Source organism: Tupaia chinensis, unplaced genomic scaffold (genome assembly GCF_000334495.1).
Source record: "Tupaia chinensis unplaced genomic scaffold, TupChi_1.0 Scaffold000392_1, whole genome shotgun sequence".
Lineage (NCBI taxonomy): Eukaryota > Metazoa > Chordata > Mammalia > Scandentia > Tupaiidae > Tupaia > Tupaia belangeri.
In genome coordinates, this window is record NW_006159894.1 from 1,116,722 (window position 1) to 1,142,801 (window position 26,080).

Here is a 26,080-nt window from a genome sequence, read left to right on the forward strand (position 1 = left end):
GACCGCGGTTCGTGTCCTGGACCCGGTGGCTTAAAACTCACGCCGGGCGCGTGTGCGTGCGTGCCCAAGATCCTGAGAGGAGAATGGAGGAGAAGGGATTGCGTGACCATCCCCCCTGGGGGGTGATTTCTCGCTTTCTGTCTCTATGTCTCTCTCTGTCTGTCTGGCGAGCGCACGCGCCCTACAGTGAAAATCTCTCAAAAAAAAAAAAAAAAAAAAAAAAAAACCAAGACCTAAGAATAGTTATTAACTAAAAAATTAGTTCACTTAAAATAAGTGAATTTCAGTATGTAACTTATACCTAAAAAATGTTTTTTTTAAATAGGCATATTCAATCCAGTCGTTCTTCACAAACATTCACTTAACCATATAATTGGTAACCATTGTTTAGCAGTTATAAACTATTTGCTTATTTCCTCTCACCTTTTTATTTTTTTAAGAGGTTTTTGCCTCAGGACAAGAGCACTGGTGCGAGGGGCAAGGTGGGGGGCAGGTACTGAGACAGAGGAAAATGCGAAATCACCCTTCAGGGGACAGGGCCCCACCGCAATGCCTTCTCCTCCAGGGATCCTGGGAGCCCACACATATTCTCCAGGCGTGATTTTCAAGCCACCGGGTTGGGGCTAGAACCGCGGTCTCCATAACAGACGTAATAGATTACTAAGGTATTAAAATAACACTGGAACAGCGGGCTCAAATTACCGACGCAGGTTGGCAATCACAGCTGCCCAGAGACGGCCTTTCTGCGGCCCACCTCACGCCTGGGGCCTGCCCGGACTCTGTACAGGGGCCGCGCCCCTAGGCCAGGTCGTCCCCTAACGAAAGCGCGACGTGTCCGCTCTAGCTTAGATACTCCAGCGCTTCGCTCACAGCGCCCAATGCACAAGGGAGGTTAGGCTCAGCGGCCTCCTCCTTCCAGCCTCCGAGTCCAAAGGTGCCGGAAACCCCCAAATCCACATTCCATGGCGACCCGGGCGAGAACTGATCGCCAAAGCGCCCGCACCGCGCCCTCCAGCGCCCCCCGGCAGGAAGCGGCCGGGTAACTCCAGAGCAGCGAGATCCGCGCAAGGATCCTGGCGCCGGGCCGAGTTCCCGGAAGGGTCAAGGCCTCCGGTTAAGCGAGGTCATCCGAAAACAAATGGATGAGCCACGCCTGGGCGGCGACTGTCCGGAAAGGGGGAGTGAGGACCTGCCCCTCTCCAGCACGCGTGCGCGGGGCGGTGCCAGCGCGTTTGCCCCTGCGCTCCAGGCATCCCACCAAAGATGTGAATCCTGAGGCCCACGGAAGATGCTCGCCCTCCTATGGGTGACGGCCCTGGTGCTGGTGCCTCCGGCGCCGCCCGCAGCCGCAGGTGAGAGCCGAGGGGTCCAGTACAGGGTCGTGGGCGGGTGCAAGGCTGGGCTGCGACGGCCCTGGAAGCCTGCGGGGCTGTAAGGTGGTAAGGAGGGGACCGACGTCCTCTCGAGAAACCTCGTCGTCAGGGCCGCGGTGGCTTAGGGACCGTAGCTACAGTGGTCGGGTTGAAACCGCCGTGGGCTCGAGAATCAAACAGGAGGAGGTGGTGGTCACGATCCTTCACGCCGCTTGCTTGGGAGCCGGTGTGCGGTCTTCGGCACGGGTCCGCGCCCGGGCGCCTGTCTGCCCCCGAGGCTGCTACAAATGGGACAACACCCCCCTCGAGGTTTGTTTCGCCGGAACCTCCGGCCGCACGGCTAGCGCGTTAGATGATAAACAAGGCTATTCCTGAAACGCGTTCCTTTGGTTATGAACAGTTGTCTGGTCCCACGTAAGTGTTGCAAGAATGGCACCGCTCTCGGGATTCCTCCAGTCCGATAGGTATAGTGATAATAATAAAAGCCCACGCCCATGGCCTAGCGGGTAGAACCTAATCCCACTTGGCGGACCTGAGTTTGAATTTCACCCCAGCAACTTGAAAAAAATGCCTGGCCGGCGTGTGTACCCCAAATCCCAAAGGGATGGCGTGATGGAGAAGGGATTGGCATGACAGCGCCCCACTGCAGAGGTGCTTTCTCTGTCTTCCTCCCAGGCTAGCTCATGCGCTCTTTCTCTCTCTCTCCTTCTCCCCTCCTCTTCTAGTCCATCTGTTCTCTGGCCCTGACCGGAGAAATATTAACGAGTTATACTAACGATAGAAGAAAGATACAAAGACAGGAAGCCATTAGAGGTAGTGGAGGATGTGAGCCCCAGGACCTGTGAAAGATGCTGGCTCTTCTTTGGACAACAGGCTAGTTTGCTGGGATTCAAAATGCTTAACCAGGGTGGATATCAGGGGAATGGCAACTATTACCAGATTGTTAGAAGACTGAGAGGTAGTTTTGTAGTGAGAAGGGATTCCCCTCCAGAAGCAGGGCCTAGCATCCAGCTGCAGGAATTTAGAAAGTCTATGAGGCTGCTAATGGGTTTTAAATATTTAACTGTTTGCCTAGAACACAGCATACCTATATTAGTATATGAATGCTAGGTGCAATCTATAGTCATTTGCTTGAAGTCTTTTGTTCATGAAAAATTGACTTTAGGGGCCAGCAGTTGGCATAATGGCTATGTCGCTGGACTCCCACGTAGTCGACCGCAGTTCGAGTCCCAGACCTGGAGGCTTAAACTCACACCAGGTACATGTGCGTGCGTGCCCAAGATCCCGAGAGGAGAATGGAGGAGAAGGGATTGTGGTGTGGCCATCCCCCTGGGGGGTGATTTCTTGTTTTCTGTCTCTCTGTCTTTCTGGTGAGTGCAGGTACCCTATGGCATAAACCTCTCCAAAAAAAAAAAAATTTTTGACTTTAAATGCATACTTAAGGTAAAAGGTTTCTCCAGAATTTTCATGTGAAATAAACATTCTAGAAGGATGTGCTTTAAGAAATTAATTTCAAAGTAGATTAGAAGAGAGTTGCTAATAAATAGTTTATAGGCAATTAGCACTTGCTGAGCACTTAATAATTTGTCAGGCACTAATTTTAAGTGTTTTAAAGGTAGAAACTTGGGACCAGCAATAGCATAATGGCTATGTCGCTGGACTCCCATGTAGTTGACCGCAGCTCAAGTCCCAGACCCGGTGGCTTAAACTCATGCCAGGTGCATGTGCGTGCATGCCCAAGATCCCAAGAGGAGAATGGAGGAGAAGGGATTGCTGTGTGGCCATCCCCCCTGGGGGGTCATTTCTCGTTTTCTATCTCTCTTTCTCTCTCTGTCTTTCTGGCGAGCACATGTGCCCTGTAGCGAAAACCTCTCCAAAAATATATATGTATGTGTACATATACACATATATATATATAAAAGCAAAAAAAAAAAAGAATTGAAAAAAGGTAGAAACTCATTTCTTTTTTGGGGTATGGGGGAGTCTTTTGCTGTAGGGCACATGTGCTCCCTGGGGAGATGGAGAAAGGCAGAAAGCAAAAAATATCACCCCCTAGAGGGGATGGCCACTGCAGCAGTCCTTTCTCCCCCATTCTCCTCTCAGGATTTTGAGCATGCATGCACAATGAATGCTAGGTGCAATCTATAGTCATTTGCTTGAAGTCTTTTGTTCATGAAAAATTGACTTTAGGGGCCAGCAGTTGGCATAATGGCTATGTCGCTGGACTCCCACGTAGTCGACCGCAGTTCGAGTCCCAGACCTGGAGGCTTAAACTCACACCAGGTGCATGTGCGTGCGTGCCCAAGATCCCGAGAGGAGAATGGAGGAGAAGGGATTGTGGTGTGGCCATCCCCCTGGGGGGTGATTTCTTGTTTTCTGTCTCTCTGTCTTTCTGGTGAGTGCAGGTACCCTATGGCGTAAACCTCTCCAAAAAAAAAAAATTTTTGACTTTAAATGCATACTTAAGGTAAAAGGTTTCTCCAGAATTTTCATGTGAAATAAACATTCTAGAAGGATGTGCTTTAAGAAATTAATTTCAAAGTAGATTAGAAGAGAGTTGCTAATAAATAGTTTATAGGCAATTAGCACTTGCTGAGCACTTAATAATTTGTCAGGCACTAATTTTAAGTGTTTTAAAGGTAGAAACTTGGGACCAGCAATAGCATAATGGCTATGTCGCTGGACTCCCATGTAGTTGACCGCAGCTCAAGTCCCAGACCCGGTGGCTTAAACTCATGCCAGGTGCATGTGCGTGCATGCCCAAGATCCCAAGAGGAGAATGGAGGAGAAGGGATTGCTGTGTGGCCATCCCCCTGGGGGGTGATTTCTTGTTTTCTGTCTCTCTGTCTTTCTGGCGAGCACATGTGCCCTGTAGCGAAAACCTCTCCAAAAATATATATGTATGTGTACATATACACATATATATATATAAAAGCAAAAAAAAAAAAGAATTGAAAAAAGGTAGAAACTCATTTCTTTTTTGGGGTATGGGGGAGTCTTTTGCTGTAGGGCACATGTGCTCCCTGGGGAGATGGAGAAAGGCAGAAAGCAAAAAATATCACCCCCTAGAGGGGATGGCCACTGCAGCAGTCCTTTCTCCCCCATTCTCCTCTCAGGATTTTGAGCATGCATACACACCGCCCAACGTGAGTTTCAAGCCACTGGGTCCAGATTGGAGGACAACTACATGGGAGTCCGGCAACTAAACCATTAGACCCTCTGCTGGTCTCGAAACTCACTTAATTTTACAACCACTGTAGACACTATTATCCTCATTTTAAAGATGAGGAAATTGAAGCGTTGAGGTTAAGTAACTTCCCTAAAGCCATACAGCTATCCAATGGCTGAGTGGGAAATCAGACCTTAAGAGTCTTAAGGAGAGCCCAGGGACTGAACCAGACTAGACTGTTTTCCTGAAGGCCGAACAATTTAAATTCTTGATTATCCACCTGTGTTAAGGGCCTACTTATGGTAGTTCTCTTTGTAGGGTCTTTGAGGAATCTGCATATTGTTCTCCATGGTAGCTATACTAATTTACATTCCTGTCAACAGCATAGGAGAGTTCCCTTCCCTCCCTAGCCTCACCTGCACTTATCATACTTTATTTTTTTAGTCTTACCCACTCTGACTGAAGTTAGGTGGCATCTCATTGTGGTTTGGATTTGCATTTTCTTTATGATAAGGGATGTTGAACATTTTTTCTTATGCTTTTTGGCTGCTCATATGTCTTTCTTAAAGAGATACACTCATTTTTTTTCATCTTTTAATTGGGTTGATCTTGTTTTGGAGGGTGAGCTGCTCAAGTTCCCTATGTATTCTAGATATGGGTTCCTTATCTGAGGCATAGTTTACACATATATTCTCCCACTCCAAGGATTGTCAATTCACTCTAATAATTGTTTATTTTGCTGTTTGGAAGCTTTTTAACTTGCTGTAACTCCCACTTGTCTATTTTTGGGATTATAACCTGTGCTTTGGGGGTCTTAAGAAAGGTCCCTGTCCATTTTATCACTCAGTTATTTGTTGGTCCCCCAAATGCCAGGGTACCTCTAACTCCAGAATCCCCTTTAGCAGTAAAAGAATTTTATCCCTGAGAAAGTCCCTGGCTCTAGATCATCAGACATCTTATTTTTGTCTCAAAGTCCAGAATGACGAGGATTGTAATATTCTGAACAAGATACTAAAAATGCCTTCTGATCTTACGTTAATCCCTGTAAATCCAATTGCTGTCCCTTAGACTCTATACATTTCAGCAAATGGGATGGGAATCAAGAGTAGAATAAGGGGATGAATTCTTTTTAGGGATGACATTGTAGAGAATCCAAGTGTGAAACAGAAACTTGAGGGTAGGGAGCCAAGTCAAGGCAGCAGTCCCAATAAAGAAAATTCTGTTCAGGAACCCTTGTAGTAGGAAAAGTTTGTAATGAGTGAATGTGATTGACTAGAGGCAGAAGAAGCAAAAATACTGTAGGAGCCAGATATAAATTTAAAAGTTAGTCTTTAAAAATTTTAGCTTATTGAGACCAGCAGTTAGCGTAATGGCTATGTCACTGGACTCCCATGTAGTCGACCGCGGTTCGTGTCCCGGACCCAGTGGCTTAAACTCACGCTGGGTGCGTGTGCGTGCAAGCCCAAGATCCCGAGAGGAGAATGGATTGCAGCGTGGTATTCCCCCCTGGGGGGTGATTTCTCGCTTTCTGGCTCTCTGTCTCTTTTTGTCTGTCTGGCGAGCGCACGCGCCCTATAGCAAAAACCCTCTCAAAAAAAAAATTTAGCTTATCAAAGTATATGGTCAGGCCTTTGTGACATTTAAGAAACTTCTGTGATCCCACCATTATGCTGAGTATTCTGAAAAACAGAGACATGAATACATACAGATTTTGCCCTTAAAGTATATTTTCAGGGGCCAGCAGATGGCATAACAGTTATGTCGCCGGACTCCCATGTGATCAACTCGGCAACTTCAAACTCACGCTGGGCACGTGTGCATGTATGCACAAAATCCTGAGAGGAAAAGGGATTGTAGTGTGGCCATCCCTCCTGGGGGGGGTGATTTCTCACTTTCTGTCTCTCTGGCAAGGGCATACTTTCTATAGCAAAAATCTCTTCCTTAAAATATATATATCTGTGTGTGTGTGTGTGTGTGTGTGTGTATACATATATATCATGAATCTGGATGGAAGTTTATGTACAATACCAAAAAGCATTTTTTAAAAAATACATTTTTTGAGGGACCAACAGATGGCATAATGGTTACATGGCTGGACTCCCACGTAGTCAACCGCGGCTTGAGTCTCAGACACAGTGGCTTTAAACTCTGGGCGCATGTGCACATGTGCCCAAAATCCCTAGAGAAGAGTGGAGGAGAATGGATTGCAGCATACCCATCCCCCCTGGGGGCGATTTCTTGCTTTCTGTCTCACTGGCAAGGGCACACTCCCTATAGCAAAAAAACTCTCTTAAAAAAAAGTACATCTTTTGGGCGTGGGAGCGCCCATCCTATGGCACAAAAAAAAAAAAAAAAAAAAAAAAAACTTCTGAGAATTCTGGAAAGATGGCAGTTTGGAAAGCACAGGAATCTTATCTCCCTACTTACACAGCAGTTGTGTTGGCAGAATCTGTCAGATGTTAACTATGTGGAAATCTGGAGTCTGTTGGGGACTTGGAGTGTCCAGGGGGTAGCTTGGATGCATGCTAGACTGCAGTTAATTTTGGTCAGTTTCAACTGTTAGCACAGTAGTAACTCCCTTCTTTCACCTCCCAGCCTAGGCAATTGTGCACATGTTCGTAGAGAAACTTGGACACAACCTGCAAGAACCAAGGTAGTCAAAAACAAACCTCTCATCCAAATGTTGGCGCTCTGGGCTCTGATTGCTGATCATTGCTTCTGATCACAGAGGTGCAAAGAGATGTGAGGCTGTTGTTATTGCACCTCCCCCCATTGTTGCCAGCCCCTTTTCCCCACAGTGGTTTCCAGGGGACTTAAATGGCTGGCAGACTTCTCTCTTACTTCCTGTCTCTCCTTTTTTTCTCTCTCTCTTTTTTTGGAGAGGTTTTCGCTATAGGGCGCATGCGCTCACCAGGAAGACAGAGAGAGACAGAAAGTGAGAAATCACCCCCCCCCCAGAGGGAATGGCCACACCGCAATCCCTTCTCCTCCATTCTCCTCTTGGGATCTTGGGCACTCACGCATACGCGCCCGGCATGAGTTTAAGCCACCAGGTCCAGGACTCGAACCACAGTCAACTATATGGGAGTCCAGCAACATAGCCATTATGCTAACTGCTGGTCCCCTGTCTCTCCTTTTTATACTTTTGGAGCCAGACATTAAAGACTAGGACACACAAAAACAACTGCATGCATAGCAAAGGCTAGAAAGTAACAGTGCATACCCAGGGAAGGGCTTAGCAAAGACCTTAGTTCCCACCTTAGGCTGATCCTTGGCACAGAGACAGCCTACGACAGCAACAGTAATAGTAAAAGGTGCGCACGCGCGCACATACACAATAAAAACAGCAAGCTTTGGAGAAGTGAGAGAGAGAATCTGATTTCTGAGTTACCACAGTAGATTCAGATGGCCAGTTTTCTTCACCTTTTTTTTTTTTAAGAATTATTTATTTAACTTTATTTATTTATTTTAATTTGACCAGGAGGGACAGAGTGAGAGAGAGAGAAAATGAGAAAGCAAGCCTCTAGGTCCAGGACTTGAACTACAGTTAGCCATGTGGGAGTCCAGTGCCCTTAACCACCATGCCACCTGCCAGCCCCCAGATGGCCAGTTTCAATAAAATGTCATTAAGACAATAAAGAAACAGGAAAGTATGACCTATTCGAAGAAAGAAAAGATCAACAGAAACTGTTCCCTAGAAAGACCTGATGGCAGATCTCCTAGACATATATTTTAAAATAACTATCTCAAAGAGGCCCAAAGAACTAAAGGAAGATGTGGAAAGAAACAGAATAATTTATGAACATAATAGAACTGGCATTGATGAAACAGAAAAACCTAAAAAGAAATTTTAGAGCTGAAAAGTATGATACCTAAAGTGAAAACTTTACTGGAAAGGTTCAGAGGGAGATTTCAGCAGGCAGAAGAAAGATTCAGCAAACATGAAGATAGGGAATGGATATTTTGAAGTCTGAGAAACAGAGAAAGGAAAAAAAAAACCTGAAGAGAAGTGAACAGAGCCTAAGCAACATGTGGCACGCCGTTGCACAGACCAGCAAACACCCTGTGGAAATCCCAGAAGAAAATGGAAAAGAAAGAGGACAGAGAGAATGAAGAAACGATAGCTGGGGCCAGAAGGTGGTGTGGTGGTTAGAGGTGCTGGACTCCTACATGGCCAGCCATGGTTCAGGTCCTGGACCTGGTGGCTTTCTCACTTTCCCTCTCTGGTCAAATTGGAAAATAATGATAATAATAATAAATAAAGTTAAAATAATTCTTTTTAAAAAATATAGCTGAAAACTTCCCAAATTTGATCAGAGACATGAATGTAAACATCCAGGAAGCTCAGCAATGTCCAAATATAGGCATACTTATTGAGTAAATTCAGTTCCTATGACTTGGTGGGTAAGCAAATTGTCGATAAACAAGTAACTTAAAGGCAGTTGTCTTGTGATGTGTCATGGTGCCATTAGGGTATGTAGTGCCCAAAAGACAGCAGAGGTGGCCATATTAAATGTGTCATGACTTCTCCGATGACCCAATATCAGACAAAATAGACTTTAAATGAAAAAAAGGTAGGACCAGCAATTGGCATAATGGCTATGTCACTGGACTCCCATGTAGTTGACCACGATTCAAGTCCCGGACCCGGTGGCTTAAACTCATGCCAGGCGTGTGTGCGTGCGTGTGTGTGTGCCCAAGATCCCGAGAGGAGAATGGAGGAGAAGGGATTGTGGTGTGGCCATCCCCCCAGGGGGTAATTTCTTGCTTTCTGTATCTTTCTGGTGAGTGCATGCATGTACCCTACAGCAAAAACCTCTCCAAAAAATAAATAAATAAATAAATATAAATAAATGAAAAAAGGTTACAGGACACAAAAAGGATTGTGTGTGTGTGTGTACGCACATGCATATATACATACATGCACACATTTACTTTTTTTTCTTTTAGGGAGATTTTTTGCTATAGGGCACGCATGCTCACTGGAGACAGAGAGAGGAAGTGAGAAACCACCCTCTCAGGGGGATGGCCACACCACAGCCCTTTCTCCACCACTCTCGTCTTGGAATTTTGGACACGCACACATGTGCCTAGCTTGAGTTATAAGTTGCTGGGTCCAGGACTTGAACCAAGGTTGACCTGTACACCTCAACTACCACGCCAACTGCTGGCTCCAAAAGGACATATATTAGCATAAGCTTCAGTACAGCATGAAAACCTAACGCTTGTAATCATTTGTGCTCTGACAGATAATGATGTTTGACCTAAAGGAATACTTTATGGTTCCATCTATATGAGGTAGTGGGGACAGTCAAAATCATAGGAATGGAAAGTGGTTTCTCAGGGCTCTGGGAAGGGGGAATGGGAAGTTACTGTTGAATGGGTACAGAGTTTCACTTTCACAAAATGAAACAAGTTATAGGGATGGGTGGTGGTGATGGCAACATTATGAATGTATTTAATACCTCCAAACTATACCCTTGAAAATTGTCAAGATAGGCCATTTTGTCGTGTGTATTTTACCACAATTTTTTTTTTTGAGAGGTTTTCGCTATAGGGCATGTGCGCTCGCCAGACAGACAGAGAGAGACATAGAGACAGAAAACGAGAAATCGTCCCCAAGGGGGGATGGTCCCGCCGCAATCCCTTCTCCTCCATTCTCCTCTCAGGATCTTGGGCACGCACACACACACACACACCTGGCGTGAGTTCTAAGCCACTGGGTCCGGGATGCGAACCATGGTCGACTACATGGGAATCCAGTGACATAGCCATTACGCTAACTGCTGGTTCCCTATTTTACCACAATTTTAAAAACTGAAAAAAATATATGTTGCACTCAACAAGTATTTTGAGAACTGAGTACATCTCTTGTCATTGGAAAAGACATGACACATTTTTGCATAGCAAAATACGTCATGACTTTTCCAACAAGCCAGTATTTATGAGTGAAATTGAGTGGAACTTATGAAATGATACAGAGTTGAAGTTAAAGTAACGATTCCCGAAGAGCTAAAGCCATGGCTTGTTGATGACTGGGACTTAATTACCAGACAAAAACAGCTCTTTTATCTTCCTGCTAAGAATATGGATTCCATTCTGGGGGATTGTGCACATGATAAGAAATCTTGAGGAAATACCGATAATAAGGAGTATGCTGTTAATGCAGTCGTGGCCGGTATAAGCGAATACTTCAACGTCATGTTGGGCACTCAGCTGCTCTACAAGTTTGAGACCACAGTCTGCCGAGATCCTTGCAGATCACCTTGATGCGCCATGTCCCAGGTGTATGGAGCGCCTCATCTCCTGAGATTTGTACAGACTGGGGCGTTGCTAGCCTATACACCTCTTGATGAGAAGAGCCTTGCTTTATTACTGAATTATCTTCACGATTTCCTAAAGTACCTGGCAAAGAATTCTGTGACTTTGTTTAATGCCAGCGATTATGAAGTGGCTCTCCCTGAATGCCACTGGAAAACTGAGAGGCGCCCTCACTCACCTATGCTTGGATCTCTGTAAATGCAGTTTTGTTCTTAGTCCTCTTGTAGAAACAGTGTGCTTTGAAAATGTTGGTGTACAAGAGAATTAATGTTTGTTTTCTGTTTGATTTTAAACAGAGAAATTAAAAGGGGTTCGGCTTCTTTTTCCTTTTCTTTCTTTTCATTTCAAAGTTGCTGCCAGTGTATTCAATGGTGACAACAGAGACATGCTGTAGAGTGTTCAATTGCCTAGTTGACAAAGCTGCTTTGAATGCTGGTGGTTCTGTTCCTTTGACACTACGCACTTTTACAATACGTGTTAATGCTATGTGACAAAACACTCAGACTCCTAGGCCACAGGTTCTATTCAGTGTATATAACTGAACACACTCATCCATTTGTGCTCCTTTTATATTTTTTCAAATGGTACTAAAGAGCCCATCCTTTGCAAGTCATCCACGTTGTTCCTTAGGCATTATCTTGGCTCAGATTGTTGAAGATTGGTGGCTTGTTTCCTGGTTTTATAGTTGTGTCTACTGCACGTTTTAACATGGTAGACGCAATGCATTGTGTAGCTACAGTTTTCTGAAGTCACTCTTTTAGGAATTGGTTTTCAGAGCTCCAATACATTTTTTTCTTTAAATTTTAATCAAAAATATATATATGTGTGTGTGTGTGTATGTGTACAGTGTATGTTTAATCTTCTTTCTTGTTGCCTTTATAGGGGGAAAAAATCTAAAATCTCCTCAAAATGTAGAGGTTTACATCATGGATGACAACTTTATCCTGAAGTGGAACTGGAGCAATGACTCTGTCAGAAATGTGACTTTTTCAGTGGATTATCAAATGTATGTGACTCTGCTTGTTGATTTACCACAATGATCTATTATAATTTTTTAATGTTATCACCGTAATTTATTTTCATATTTGGGAAACATTTGGTTTGTTCTGTTGGGTTTTTTGTTTTTTGGGATTTTTTTTTTTTAAAGAAATTGTCTACTTCACATAGTATTTGTAGCTTCATTTCTACAAAGAGAGACTTAGATTCATCTTTGAAACAAAAGAAACTTGGGGAATGAGGAATGAGGGTGGTGGACAGCTTCACCAGATATATATTGGAATTTCAAGTAGGGCATATCTTGAGGATAAGGGGGAGCCCCCAATAAAGGCCTATCCAAGGTCTTGGGACAGACCACCAGCCTTCCTATGGCGAGGTTTTCCTCTTATCTCCATCATACACTCTATTTTAATTTTAGATACAATTTATAAACCTGTAAATAAATGCATTGGATCTACATTTCAGTAGACTTGGTGTTTCTGGAGTTTCAGTGCCTCCTCCTTTGTACTAACTTTCTATTTACAGTTGCCAAGAGGATAGGTGTGCAGGGAGCTGCAGAAGAAAGGGCTGCAAAGGGGGCCCAGCTCAACAAACACGGTGCTTTGCCTCCTAGTTAGGGTTGGGCCCCGTCTGCTAACAGTGCCCTGCTGTCCAGGAAGGAGTAGGCAGTGCAGAAGCAAGGTGTGAGGCCCTACATCCTGCTACATCAGACATGGCCGTGACACTGTTGTTGCCCAGTTGTTGCTAAAGCTGGGACATCAGTCTTTCAGTTTCAGTAATTATGACGACATGTGTGTATATATGTGCAGGGACTTCAAAAATTCATGGAAAAATGGAATTAAAATTCATGTTTATTTTGGCACAAAAATATCTTTGAAATCCACGCATAGTTTTTAAAAATGTTTTATTTAACTTTATTTGTTATTATTATTTATTGCTGTTTTTAAATTTGACCAGAGAGAGAGAGAGTGCGAGAAAAGGGGAAAGTGAGAAATCAAGCCACCAGGTCTTTGACTCGAACCACAGTCGGCCATGTGGGCGTCCAGCATCTTAACCACCATGCCACCTGCCAGTCCCCACACATAGTTTTTTCATAATACACATTTTCCATGAGGTTTTTGATGACCTCTTGTGTCTATAAATACATTTAATGGCTTTTCTCCGAATTGACTATCCAAGAGTTTTTCTCTCGAGATTTTTTTTTTCCATTGAACTTTGGGTTTTTACCACTTCTTTGCCTTAGTTCAGATTTGTCTTATTAAACAACTGTTGTAGGTACTTCAGGGATTCATTTAGATAACCTTATTTAAATTTACTCCTGTAGGGCCAAAGGTGTGGTGGTTAAGGTAGGTGGATCCTTCATGGCCAACTGTGTGGTTAGAGGCGCAGGCTGGTGGCTTTTGAAAGACAGGCTGGGTACATGTGCTTGCATGCCCAGAACCCCAAGTGAAGACTGCTGCAAAGCCGTCCCCTATGGAAGGGTGCTTTCTCACTTTCCTCCTCTCTCTGTCTTTTTGGCAAGCACATGCACCCTGTAGCATTTTTTTTAAGTTACCCTCATATCAAAGAACAAAGAACATCAGTGCTCTCACATTATTGCTCCTTCACACGTCATTTTGCCTATACGAAACTCGATGGTCCGTGATAATCTGCCTTGTACCTTTCCATTTTGACTTAAGCATCAAATGCATTATTTCAGTGTGTCCTTACCCTGTTCTGCTAGCTTTATACACAGTTACCTTACGAAGATGTGCCAGGCTGTAGGTTTGGGAGACAGGACAGCGTTAGTATAGTGTATATGAACTTGAGCCAGGCCGCGTTTAAGGCCCTCCTCTGCTCCTCTGTGTTTGTTTCCTTATCTGTTATGTGGAGATTTTTAACAGATATAACCATATAAAATTTATCATTCAAACCAGTACACTGTTGAGAGTGAAAAGAGACACTTAATTTTAAGTAAACTGGAACAACAAGCTTCAACTCGGACTGCTTAGGCAAGCTGGAATGAGGGACCCTGGTAATGAAGTCTCTGAGAGTGTCGTTCTGAGCATTAGAAATGATACATAAAGCACTCAAGAGAGTGACACAGAGTAAATGGTCAATAGAAACATAATATCAGCAGCAAACAGGTTTTTTTAAAATGCAGTGTTTCTCAGAAGGCAGGACATATACCGTTGGTAATAAATGATACACGGCTGAATAAATAGCTGTTATGATACCAGTGCCTGTAGGACATACACTACCCAAAGTGTAATTTGTATTTGAAGTTTATTATGTATGTAATGTGTAGCATTTATTCTTTTATTTAACAAATATTGAATGTTTTTTATGCCAGACACTCTTCCAACTACTTAAAATACTTCACTGAACACAAGAGAGAAAGATAGCATGAAATTATCTTATGAAGCGGGTTTTATGACATATATATTATGCTAGTTAATATTTTCATTTTAAATTATACTCTGTTCTGCTCTAGTAATTATATATGATAAACTTCTTTGTTTTTTAAAGAAAATATGAAAGTAGTTACTGTTGCAATAGCTTCCTTCTGTGTAGAAGCAGATTTGTTTATGTGTACTCAGCTCCTCCATGAAGAAGAGAGAGAGACAGAGAGACAGGCGCCTCCATTCTGGGTTCCACCCTCAGTCTCAAGCCTAACTCATGGGCATGTGTAGGTGCACCCAGTGGATTCAGGGAGATCCCAGAATATGAACCCAAGACCTTTTCCATATGGGTCCAGGTGCATTACCACTGTACCATCACCTGGTCCCATGCAAAAGCTGTTTCAAGGGAGCATGCAACTGAATTTCATGGAACAAGAACGACACATGGCTATAAAGAATGAGGGTATGTTGAAGCCATATTAAGGATTAATTTTAAATTTCTGATAAGGTTTTCTGTTTATAATAGAAGTTACTGGGTTTTCAAAAAATAGATTCCGATGTTGAAGAGTTTCTCAGGAATGTTTATTTAAATTAATGTATTTTTAATGCCAGTTCTAATCTCAGATCTCAAATAGCTCAAGTGGCAGGGGACACAGTTCAGGAATGGGGTGTCCCATGTACTAGTATGTGTTTCTGATCATTGTAAAAAGTGCTCTTTTTTTTTTAAGGGTTTTTGCCATAGGACACTTGTGCTCACCAGAGACAGCGAGTGGTAAAGTAAGAAATCATCTGCCAGGGAATGTTTTCAGTCCTTACCTGTTCTCCTGCAATGTTGGGCATGCACTCACTATGTGCCGGGGTAATTTTCAAACCTCCAGGTCTGGGACATGAACTGCAGTCAGCGTGTGGGAGTCCAGCACTTTAACCACCATGCTACCTGCTGGCCGATAAGTGTTTCCTTTTTAAAAAATAAAGTAGACGTTTATTTGGGTCAGCACAAAAATTACTTTGGTATCATCTGTGGTTCCTCACATCTTAAAGCATTGTTAAAATGCTATCTACAGTGTTTATTAAAAATTAATTTATGATAGAACTGTGAACTAGACTTGGCAAAAATGCATTGTGAGGGTAGTTCCTTTGCCTTGTTTAAGGTTGATGGGCTTAACATAGAAATTTGAATTCTGAGACGTTTGTGTTCTGTCCCTGTGGTCAGTGCAGCCCCTCCTTCCCACTTATAGCGACACGTCCTTTCTGCTCCGGGCCCACTGTGCTCTTTGGAGAATTTATTTGCTTGGGTTGACATTTAAATTTTTTTTCCTGTGACATGACAAAAGGGAATGTGGACACTAGCAAGCAGAACAGTGACTTGGTTTTGGAGAGGTCAGAGGAAATCCTGAAATCATGCTGCTTCTGAGGTCTGTTTTAGGGCAGACATGAACTGCAGTCAGCGTGTGGGAGTCCAGCACTTTAACCACCATGCTACCTGCTGGCCGATAAGTGTTTCCTTTTTAAAAAATAAAGTAGACGTTTATTTGGGTCAGCACAAAAATTACTTTGGTATCATCTGTGGTTCCTCACATCTTAAAGCATTGTTAAAATGCTATCTACAGTGTTTATTAAAAATTAATTTATGATAGAACTGTGAACTAGACTTGGCAAAAATGCATTGTGAGGGTAGTTCCTTTGCCTTGTTTAAGGTTGATGGGCTTAACATAGAAATTTGAATTCTGAGACGTTTGTGTTCTGTCCCTGTGGTCAGTGCAGCCCCTCCTTCCCACTTATAGCGACACGTCCTTTCTGCTCCGGGCCCACTGTGCTCTTTGGAGAATTTATTTGCTTGGGTTGACATTTAAATTTTTTTTCCTGTGACATGACAAAAGGGAATGTGGACACTAGCAAGCAGAACAGTGACTTGGTTTTGGAGAGGTCAGAGGAAATCCTGAAATCATGCTGCTTCTGAGGTCTGTTTTAGGGCAATTTAATCTAGTCACAAAAAAAGGTCAGAAATAAATCACTGGGACCAGCAGTTAGCGTAATGGCTATGTCGCTGGACTCCCCCGTGGTCAACCATGGTTTGTGTCCTGGACCCGGTGGCTTAAAACTCACGCCGAGCGCGTGTGCATGCGTGCCCAAGATCCCAAGAGGAGAATGGAGGAAAAAGGATTGCAGCGTGGCCATCCCCCCTGGGGGGTGATTTCTCACTTTCTGTCTTTCTGTCTGTCTCTGTCTTCCTGGCGAGCGCACGCGCCCTATAGCAAAAAAAAAAAAAAAAAAAAAGCTCTCCCCCCCCAAAAGAAAGAAAGAAATCACCAACTCCAGTTCCCAAATTTTCTGTAAGACAAGTTCCAGAAACCATAGTTTGCCAGAAGTCACACAAGTGTTTTTAACAAAGCCAACGCTGACTTTTGCCTTATGGGCAATGTATTTCTCTGCTTTCTTGAAATTCTAATGCAACCATCCCCAAAACTATATATAGAACTGTATTGAAATATATATGTCCAAATTATTTCATTTTATAACTAATAACTTGGTTTATATGCATTGAAAAAGAGTAAAAATGAGCCAACAGGTGGCGTGGTAGTTAAGGCACTGGACTCCCTCATGGCTAAGTGTGGTTCAAGTCTTGGGCCCAGCAGCTTGAAAATCATACCAGGTGCATGTGCCTGTGTGCCCAAAATCCCTAGAGTAAAAGGGATTATGGCGTGGCCATCCCCCTGGGGGATGATTTCTCACTTTCTTTCTCACTGTTTCTCATTTGGGAAATGCACATGCCTTAAGGCAAAAAATAATAATAATAAAGTAAAAAGGTATACACTAAAATGGTATCAGGACATTAGTTCAAATAGAAGCAATAACTAAACTAGCGTTAATGATATTAGTAAATGGAAAACATGTTTAACGGTTTTTCATACTTACACCTTTGCTCATTCATCATTTGGTCTTCTACTTTAAAGACAGAAGATGGATAAATGGAACAAATTGCCCGGATGTCAGTATATTACTAGTACCAAATGCAACTTTTCTTCACTCAAACTAAATGTTTATGAGGAAATTAAATTGCGAGTTAGAGCAGAAAAAGGAAATGACACTTCTTCATGGCATGAGGTTGACTCATTTATACCTTTTCAAAAAGGTAAGAAGTTACTAGCTGACTTACATGCTTTACTGTTTAAACCCATTTGCCTAATGGGGAGCACAAAGATTTCCTTAAACTTATATCTCCTTCCTGCTATGGCCTCATTTTCCTGCTTTCCCTGTAGTCATGGTTTTCAAAGGGTTGTCCTCAACCCTTTTTCATGAGTTCTGTAAAGATAAAACTGTTTTCTATTAATTTATGTACTTTAATTTTTTAGTCTCTGTTGTAGACAGAGTAGAGTTTTCCAAAGGAAGTTGTTTGATGTGTGATGTGGTGACTGAGTGACTAAAGTAGGTGTGAGCTTCATCTGTCTTTATTAATTCAGACATTAAAGAGATGGGGGTAACATAGCACCCCTCTTCTCACCATGTTTTTGTTGTTTTAGAGACTATCGTTTAACTAATTTCCAAGGGCACGTACGTACCCACAGTGCAGCATGGTCACACCGTAACCCTTTTTCTCCTTCTCCCCACCCCATCAGGATTTTGGACATGCACATATGCCCCATGTGTTTTTCACGTCACAGGGGCCAGGGCATGAACCGTGCTTGGGTGTGTAGGTTCTGCTCTGTATGCACAGTGCTTAACTATCATGCTTTGGGGCTGGCTTGGAAAATATACTTCCTCAGTCTACTGCTGGCTCAGTCCCTCTATAGCATCCATGTTATCACCACTCTTTTTGAAATGCTTCCCTGGGGCCAGCAGATGGTGTAGTGGTTGAGGCACTGGACAGCCACATAGCCAACTGCAGTTCGAGCCCCAGACCTAGTGGCTTGAGAATCATGCCAGGCGTGCATGTATGCATGTGTGCCTAGAATCCCAGGAGGAGAGTGGAAGAGAAGGGGTTTCTATGTGGCCACTCCCCCCCATGGGGGGGTGATTTCTTGCTTTCCCTCTCATTGTCTCTCTCTTTCCTCCCTGGTGAATACTTGCTGTGGCAAAAACCTTTAAAATAAATTTTAAAAAAGAAATGCTTTATTTATCAGATCTCTAGGGTGCTGCTTTTTCATGATTCTTCTGCTTACCTAAGGTTGTTCCAAGCGTTTTCCCTCATCTCCCAGGCGTTTCAATGTTGAACTGCGACAGGGCTGTCACTGCCCCTCTCTCGTTCTCACTCCACCAGTAGTCTTACACCTATCCACACCATCTGTATGCTCTTGACCTGCGAAACTGTACCTCCACCCCAGGCTTTCCCTGCCCTTTGCACTTTCAGACCTGTATGCCCATCTTTTTTTCTTTTGTTTTTTTTGGGGAGAGGTTTTCACTATAGGGCGCGTGCGCTCGCCAGACAGACAGAGAGAGTCATAGAGACAGAAAGCGAGAAATCACCCCCCAGGGGGGATGGTCACGCCGCAATCCCTTCTCCTCCATTCTCCTCTCGGGATCTTGGGCACGCACGCACACGCGCCCGGCGTGAGTTTTAAGCCACCGGGTCCGGGACACGAACCACGGTCGACTACGTGGGAGTCCAGCGACATAGCCATTACGCTAACTGCTGGTTCCCCCAGACCTGTATGCCCATCTTTACCCAGCATGTCTACTTAGATGTTAAAAGTCATCCCAAATTTGGGACCAGCACATGGCGTAAAGGTTACCTCACTGGACTCCCACATAGTTGACTGCAGTTCAAGGACCAGACCAGTGGCTTAAGACTCAGTAGGCACATGTGCATGCCCAGAACCTCCATAGGAGAATGGAGAAGAGATTGCCGTGTGGCCATTCCCTCTGGAAGGGTGATTTCGCACTTCTGTCTCTGTCTCTCCAGCGAGCACAAGTACTCTATAGCAAAAATCTCTTTAAAAAAGTCATCCCAAATTTAAAATTGTCAAATAAAGCTCCCAGTTTCCCCAGCTCAAAACCTACAGGTCTATTTCCCCCAGCTCAGATAATGACATCACCTGCTGATGTGCTCAGACCAAGAACCTGCAGTCATCTTTCCTACCACTTTTTCTCACACCTAACATCCAGTTTATTAGCAAATTCTGTCTAATCTGTCTCTGAAGTATATCTTATTCTTTCTCACTTCCACCCCTGCTGCCAACCTGTGACCAGGCCACTTGCATTTTTCACTTGATTACCATTTATCACATGCGGTAAACAGGGTGATCATTTCACAGTGTCACTAGATCGTGGCACCGTCCATCTCAACTCTCCAGTGACTTCAAGACTCCATTATGGCTGCTGAGCTCTCCCTTTGTTATCTGGCCTCTAGCTGCCTCTTTGATCTCAGTTTCAACCCCCTTCAGCCATTTTCGTCCCTTACATCCCTTGAAAATATTAACTACATTCCCATCTTGGAGACTTTGCACTTAGCCTGGAATACATTTTCCTAGATACTTGATTGACTACTCCCTCACTTCATTCAGGTCTTAGCTCAAGCATCTCTTTCTCAGGGAAACTTTTCCTGACTTAGAGCACTTGTTACTAGTCCTTCTCTTTCATATTACTTCATTTCTTAGTAGCACACATGATATTATACATATTTATTTATTTGAGGGATTTTTGCCATATTCCCTTAAAGTGTAAGCTCCATGAGGGGCTCTCTCTGCTGTTCTATGCCTGGCACATATTAATTATTTATTGAATGAATGTTTGGGCATTGCATTAACAAAATTACATCATTGTTTCTATTTTTACAGCTCAAATTGGTCCTCCAGAAGTACATTTAGAAGCTGAAGATAAGGCAATAATAGTAAACATCTCTCCTCCTGGAACAAAAGATAGTGTCATGTGGGCTCAGGATAGTTTAAGTTTTACATACAGTATAGATTTCTGGAACTCTTCAAATGTAGAAGTAAGCATTGTTTTTACCTTTATTTGATGTGACAAAAAAATGTAGTGAGTTCTAGAATTTGGCTTTATACTTTTTTAGAAAATAGAATTCTATTTTTTTATTCTAGAGAAGAACTGAAACTACTGTTTATCCCAGATATAAAATTTCTGAACTGTCACCTGAGACTACTTACTGTTTAAAAGTAAGAGCAAGACTACGTTTGCAACGGAAAGTTGGTGTCTATAGCCCCGTGTATTGTGTCAACACCACAGGTAAGAAAGACGTCTTACTTCAGATTCAATAACTGCATGAACAGACTGGCAGTATATTCATCTCGGTGTTTTTCCCATAGGTGCTGAAGTTTATGTGCTGGCTTAATATATATTAAAATAAGAGCATTATAATAGCATTTACATCAATTAAAAAATGCCTCAATCCAACAATAAAGAAGGGTTTAAAGTAGAATTTTCCACTTTTGCCCCCTCACTTCCAAGTCCATTTACCAGAACTAAGCATGGCTAGCAGTTTGTGTACAGCCCGTTAAAAATTTTCCGGGGCTTTAGTAAACAGATACACAGTTTTATGGGTTTTGTTTTTTAAATTGAAAAAATAGGATTTTGCTGTGTTTTACAGCCTGCTTGTTTAGCCCAGTGTGCTGAGAGCATCTTTCTATCTCAGCATGTAGAGATCTGTAATATTCTAAACAGCTGCACAGTGTTACATAGTGTGACTGTTCATCATGCCTTCCTCAACTGTTCCCGTGATCAGCGTAGGCCTTGCCTCTCTTGCCCATGCTGTTAAGAGTTCTCACCATTTATTGTCTCACTAGAGTAAAAATACATGCTTTTTTATGTATCTTTGGCTTCCAGTTGAAAATAAACTGCCTCCACCAGAAAATATAGAAATTGAAGCTAGAAGCCAGAGCTATGTTCTTAAATGGAATTACACGTCTGTCAACGTGACCTTCCAGGCGCAGTGGCTCCAGTAAGTTCTGTTCCGTACATCTCTTTTTGCCCAGTTTATTTTAATTATGCTTCTCAGTCTTCTTCACCCCATCTGCAACTCCTCCCCAACTGATGGCTGACTGGAGTGGTGGGTGTGATACATTGGAAACTTGGGAAACTTAATTCTAGTCTCACCTCCGCCAGTAACTAGCTAGATGACATTATGCTAACCAGTTAACCTCTTTGACTTTCATTTCTTTATTTGTTGTAAAAGTGGAGTTTTTACTGGCCCTTTTTTTAAAAAGGTATGACTTTAGTCAATTGTATTATTGTCCCCAATCTGGAATACTTGATACTTGACCCTGATCTTTTCTTCAGAACTCACAACTTCCATGAGTCCTTGACAGGATCTTAGTCTCTACTGTGACTTGCTCAATTCGGAAAAGTTATGTTAAAAATCACAAGATTTTTCATTATTTCTTTAGAGGGAAGTTAAAGAAAGTTGGAAGGAATTGTGTTCTGTCCAGTTGAGTAAAGACTAGCCAAATATGGGTCTGGAGACACTGTTTGGAAGGAAATGAGATATGAGACAAGGCCTTGATTGTTGATTGAGAGTTTTTGAACTGGACAAGAGAGGCTCTTAGGCAGAGACAACAGCATGAGGGAAAGCGCGGGGATATTCAGAGATGTAAAATTAGGTGGGGTGGGTTGTGGGAGTATTAGTTTTCCATTGTTCTGCACCAGTTACCACAAACTTAGCTGCTGAAAAACATCTGCTGTTTTTGAGTTTCTGGGAGTCAGGAGTCCACACATGGCTTAGTCAGTTCTTTTGTTCTCTGTCTTTCAAGGTGGCAACAAGATATTAGCTAGAGCTACAGTCTCATACGAGACTTGGGTCCCCTCACAAGCTTACTTCGTTATGGCGGAATTCATTTTTTGCAGCTGTGGAACTCATGGTGGCCTGGCTCTGGGAAACCATAGGAAGAGAGAGTCTGGAGGCCAGCTGATGGCTTAAGTGGTTAAGGCACTGGACTTCATGTTGCTGACCGCAGTTTGAGTCCCAGACCCAGCGACTTGAAACTCAAGCTGGGCACGTGTACATGCGTGCCCAAAATCCCAAGAGCAGAATGGCAAAGAAGGGATTATTATAGCATGGCCATCCCCCCGGGGTGGGTGATTTCTCGCTTCCTGTTTCTCTGTCTTGCTCTGTCTCTCTAGCAAGTGCATGTGCCATATAGGAAAACTCTCCTCCACAAAAATAAATAAATAAATAAATAAATGGGAAAATCTGACCTATAGGACCTGTTTTTTTTTTTTTTTTTTGGGGGGGGGTTTGCTATAGGGCACGTGTACTCGCCAGAAAGAGAGAGAGAGAGATAGAAAGCGAGAAATCACCCCCCAGGGGGATAGCCATGCTGCAATCCCTTCTCCTCCATTCTCCTCTTGGGATCTTAGGCACGCACGCACACGCACCCAGCGTGAGTTTAAGCCACCGGGTCCAGGACGCAAACCGCGGTTGGCTACATGGGAGTCTAGCGACATAGCCATTATGCTAACAGCTGGTCCCCCTATAGGCCCTCTTTTACAGAACTTATCTAATTAGGTCTGACCCACCTTGTATAGCCTTTCATTTGATTAACTTAGAATCAGCTGATTTAGGATCCTTTTTTTTTTTTTTTTTCATTCGTGATAGAGTGTATATAAGAGAGAGAAAGAGAAATTCTCTTCACGGAATGTGGTCACAAACCAATCCCTTTCTTCAAGCCTTCCACCATATTGGATCACGGGGATTCACATACATGCCCAAAATGTTTCAGACTGACCAGCCTGGGGACTCAAACTGCAGTCACCATGTGGGATCTGCCCTCTCTTTGGACAGCATAGTGCCAGTATGCCACAGCTGGCCTGATTTAGGATCTGAATTACATCTGTAAAAATCCCTTTCCTAATGCAACCTCATCCTGGGAGAAGTGGTATCTGTCATATTTACAGGTCCTCTGCTCACACTCAGTGGAAGGGAATTAAACATGAACTGTACAGTAGGTGGTAGGAATCTTTAGGACTCTTAGAATGTTGCCTGCCACAGTGGGGAAGGTCTGCTTTCTTGAGTAGCAGAACATTTGGTATGTGGGAGCAATGAGAGAAAAGGTTGAGTAAGTAGGGAGGGACAGGATTAGGTTTGGCCTTGGGCTATCCTATAGGCGATTGAGAAGCTTTGGGAATTTTGTGGTGAGATAGATAACATGAGGTCCCTATTTGAGGAAGACTTTATGCTGCATTGTATCTAATATGTAGGGAGGTGGACTAAGGAGACATAAAGATGAGGAAACCAGCCAGGGTCTATTGTAGTTCTCACTTTGAACTGAGACGCTTTTAGCTTTTAGTTTCTCAACTTCTCTAGTCTCAGGTGCCCATACTTTGTTTAGACTCTCTCTCGTAATGCTGTGGTGTGTATCTCCATTATAGCATTTATCTGTTCATGTACTGGTACACGTTTAACAACCAGTTTTCCAGAAGTGAAAACCCTATTTGTAGTGTTTGCTGATTTTTGTGAAATTAATATCTGTCAGTGGCCACTTTCCAGACTGACCAGCCTGGGGACTCAAACTGCAGTCACCATGTGGGATCTGCCCTCTCTTTGGACAGCATAGTGCCAGTATGCCACAGCTGGCCTGATTTAGGATCTGAATTACATCTGTAAAAATCCCTTTCCTAATGCAACCTCATCCTGGGAGAAGTGGTATCTGTCATATTTACAGGTCCTCTGCTCACACTCAGTGGAAGGGAATTAAACATGAACTGTACAGTAGGTGGTAGGAATCTTTAGGACTCTTAGAATGTTGCCTGCCACAGTGGGGAAGGTCTGCTTTCTTGAGTAGCAGAACATTTGGTATGTGGGAGCAATGAGAGAAAAGGTTGAGTAAGTAGGGAGGGACAGGATTAGGTTTGGCCTTGGGCTATCCTATAGGCGATTGAGAAGCTTTGGGAATTTTGTGGTGAGATAGATAACATGAGGTCCCTATTTGAGGAAGACTTTATGCTGCATTGTATCTAATATGTAGGGAGGTGGACTAAGGAGACATAAAGATGAGGAAACCAGCCAGGGTCTATTGTAGTTCTCACTTTGAACTGAGACGCTTTTAGCTTTTAGTTTCTCAACTTCTCTAGTCTCAGGTGCCCATACTTTGTTCAGACTTTCTCTCGTAATGCTGTGGTGTGTATCTCCATTATAGCATTTATCTGTTCATGTACTGGTACACGTTTAACAACCAGTTTTCCAGAAGTGAAAACCCTATTTGTAGTGTTTGCTGATTTTTGTGAAATTAATATGTCAGTGGCCACTTTCAAGCTGCCATGGAGCCCTGAACATGGAGTGAGAGGCTGTGCCCAGTAGCACACCATTGCCTAGCATTTCTGCCATGCAGACACAGACTGAAATGGCCATGAAGCATAGACAACAAAGTGGAATAAAGTAATTCAGATGGGTTTTGAGCATTCAGTACCTTTGTGTTTTGTGCCATTTTTTACTTGTAAGTAATTTTTAATAATGGTCATGTTTAATAAGCAGCTTACAACGTTCCTGAAAATGTAATGGGTTTTGTACGCCAGGGGGAGCCAGCGCTCACACACCACTACTTTATCACACCCCGGGCCACCTTTTGTATCACACTCATGCGTCTTTACTATATATGCGCTTCCTGAGTGTGGGCACTATTCATTCTATAACCTTAGTCTTAAACAGTGTCTGGCATATTGTGCATACTCGATAAATATTTATGGTGTTTAATGTACTTTGATTTAATTTTTTTTTTTTTTTTTGTCTTAAAAGTGCCTACATAAGAAAGTTTCCTAGGAACCTTTCAGATCAGTGGAAACAAATACCTGGTTGTGAAAATGTCAAAACTACCCAGTGTGTCTTTCCTCAGAATACTTTCCCAAGAGGAATTTACTTTCTTCGGGTACAGGCATCTAATGGAAATAATGTATCTCTTTGGTCAGAAGAGAAAAAATTTGATACCAAACTACAAAGTAAGCCAGTAGTTTTTACTTTAGATTGTAATTCTTCAATTTAGTGATTATTCTTCAAGTCGTGTGTTCTGAGTCAAACATGATGTCGTTACAAATGTGTTCCAGCTGTCATACATCCGCCTGTGATTAATGTGAAATCCATTAGTAATTCTCTGCACATCTATATTGGGGCTCCCAAAGAATCTGAAGACAAGGCTGTGAATTATCCACTAATTTACGAAGTTATATTTTGGGAAAATACTTCAAATGCTAAGGTAAAGGACTATGTAATATAGTTGTATAACTTAGAATTATAGCTCTAATTTGAATAAACAAAGCTTGAATTTAAAATTTGGGGAAATTTTAAACTTTTATTAAGACTGTGTGATTAACTCATTCATTTGCCATATGCCGAATATTAGCATTTTTCTGTGTTTGACATGGCAGTTATGGATCCCCCTTCTGGGCTTCGGTCTGCACTGTGTATGCATTGGGGCGGGGGTGTTTTAGACAGGGGCTTGCTATGTCACGATTCTCCCGCCTCAGCCCCCAAGTAGCTAGGACAATAGGCACGTGCCACTGTGCTCAGCTTTTTAGGGTGGGCCAGGAATAGAACCCAGGACTCCCATGTGGCAGCCTTTTGTGTAGTGGTGTCCAGCATGTCCTGCTGCTGCTGTGCCTCAGTTTACTTCTATAATACAGAGTCCCAGCCCATTCCTACGGAATTAGCCTCTGGGGGTAGAAGTCAGGAATTTGCATTTTTGGCATGATTCTCAAGCATTCATCTAAACCAGAGTTTTTCAACACTGTTGACTTTTGGGCTGGATAATGCCTTTTGGTGGGGCCTTCCCTGGGTGTTGTATGCTGCTTAGCAGCTTCTGTTCTCTGCCGACTAGATACCCGGAGCACTCCCTCCCACTTGTGACTGTCAGAATGTCTTCAGAACTTGTCGAGTGACCCCTTCCTGAGGGTGGGGACTG

At 43.1% G+C, this 26,080-nt stretch overlaps 1 protein-coding gene across 2 annotated transcripts in view; it reads left to right on the top strand.

The window, feature by feature from the left end:
* Positions 1-1,210: 1,210 nt before the first annotated feature.
* IFNAR1 (interferon alpha and beta receptor subunit 1) overlaps positions 1,211-26,080 on the top strand; it is a 35,393-nt gene continuing 10,523 nt past the window's right edge. For both annotated transcript variants that reach the window (XR_003550299.1, XM_006153879.3), the window contains exons 1-8: positions 1,211-1,352; positions 11,746-11,869; positions 17,195-17,373; positions 20,015-20,169; positions 20,276-20,420; positions 21,018-21,132; positions 24,922-25,121; positions 25,227-25,375. Coding sequence is in view for 1 of the 2 variants with exons in the window: in XM_006153879.3 (XP_006153941.1) it covers positions 1,289-1,352; positions 11,746-11,869; positions 17,195-17,373; positions 20,015-20,169; positions 20,276-20,420; positions 21,018-21,132; positions 24,922-25,121; positions 25,227-25,375 (1,131 nt within the window). In the remaining variant the exon portion in view is untranslated. The remainder of the gene's footprint in view (positions 1,353-11,745; positions 11,870-17,194; positions 17,374-20,014; positions 20,170-20,275; positions 20,421-21,017; positions 21,133-24,921; positions 25,122-25,226; positions 25,376-26,080) is intronic.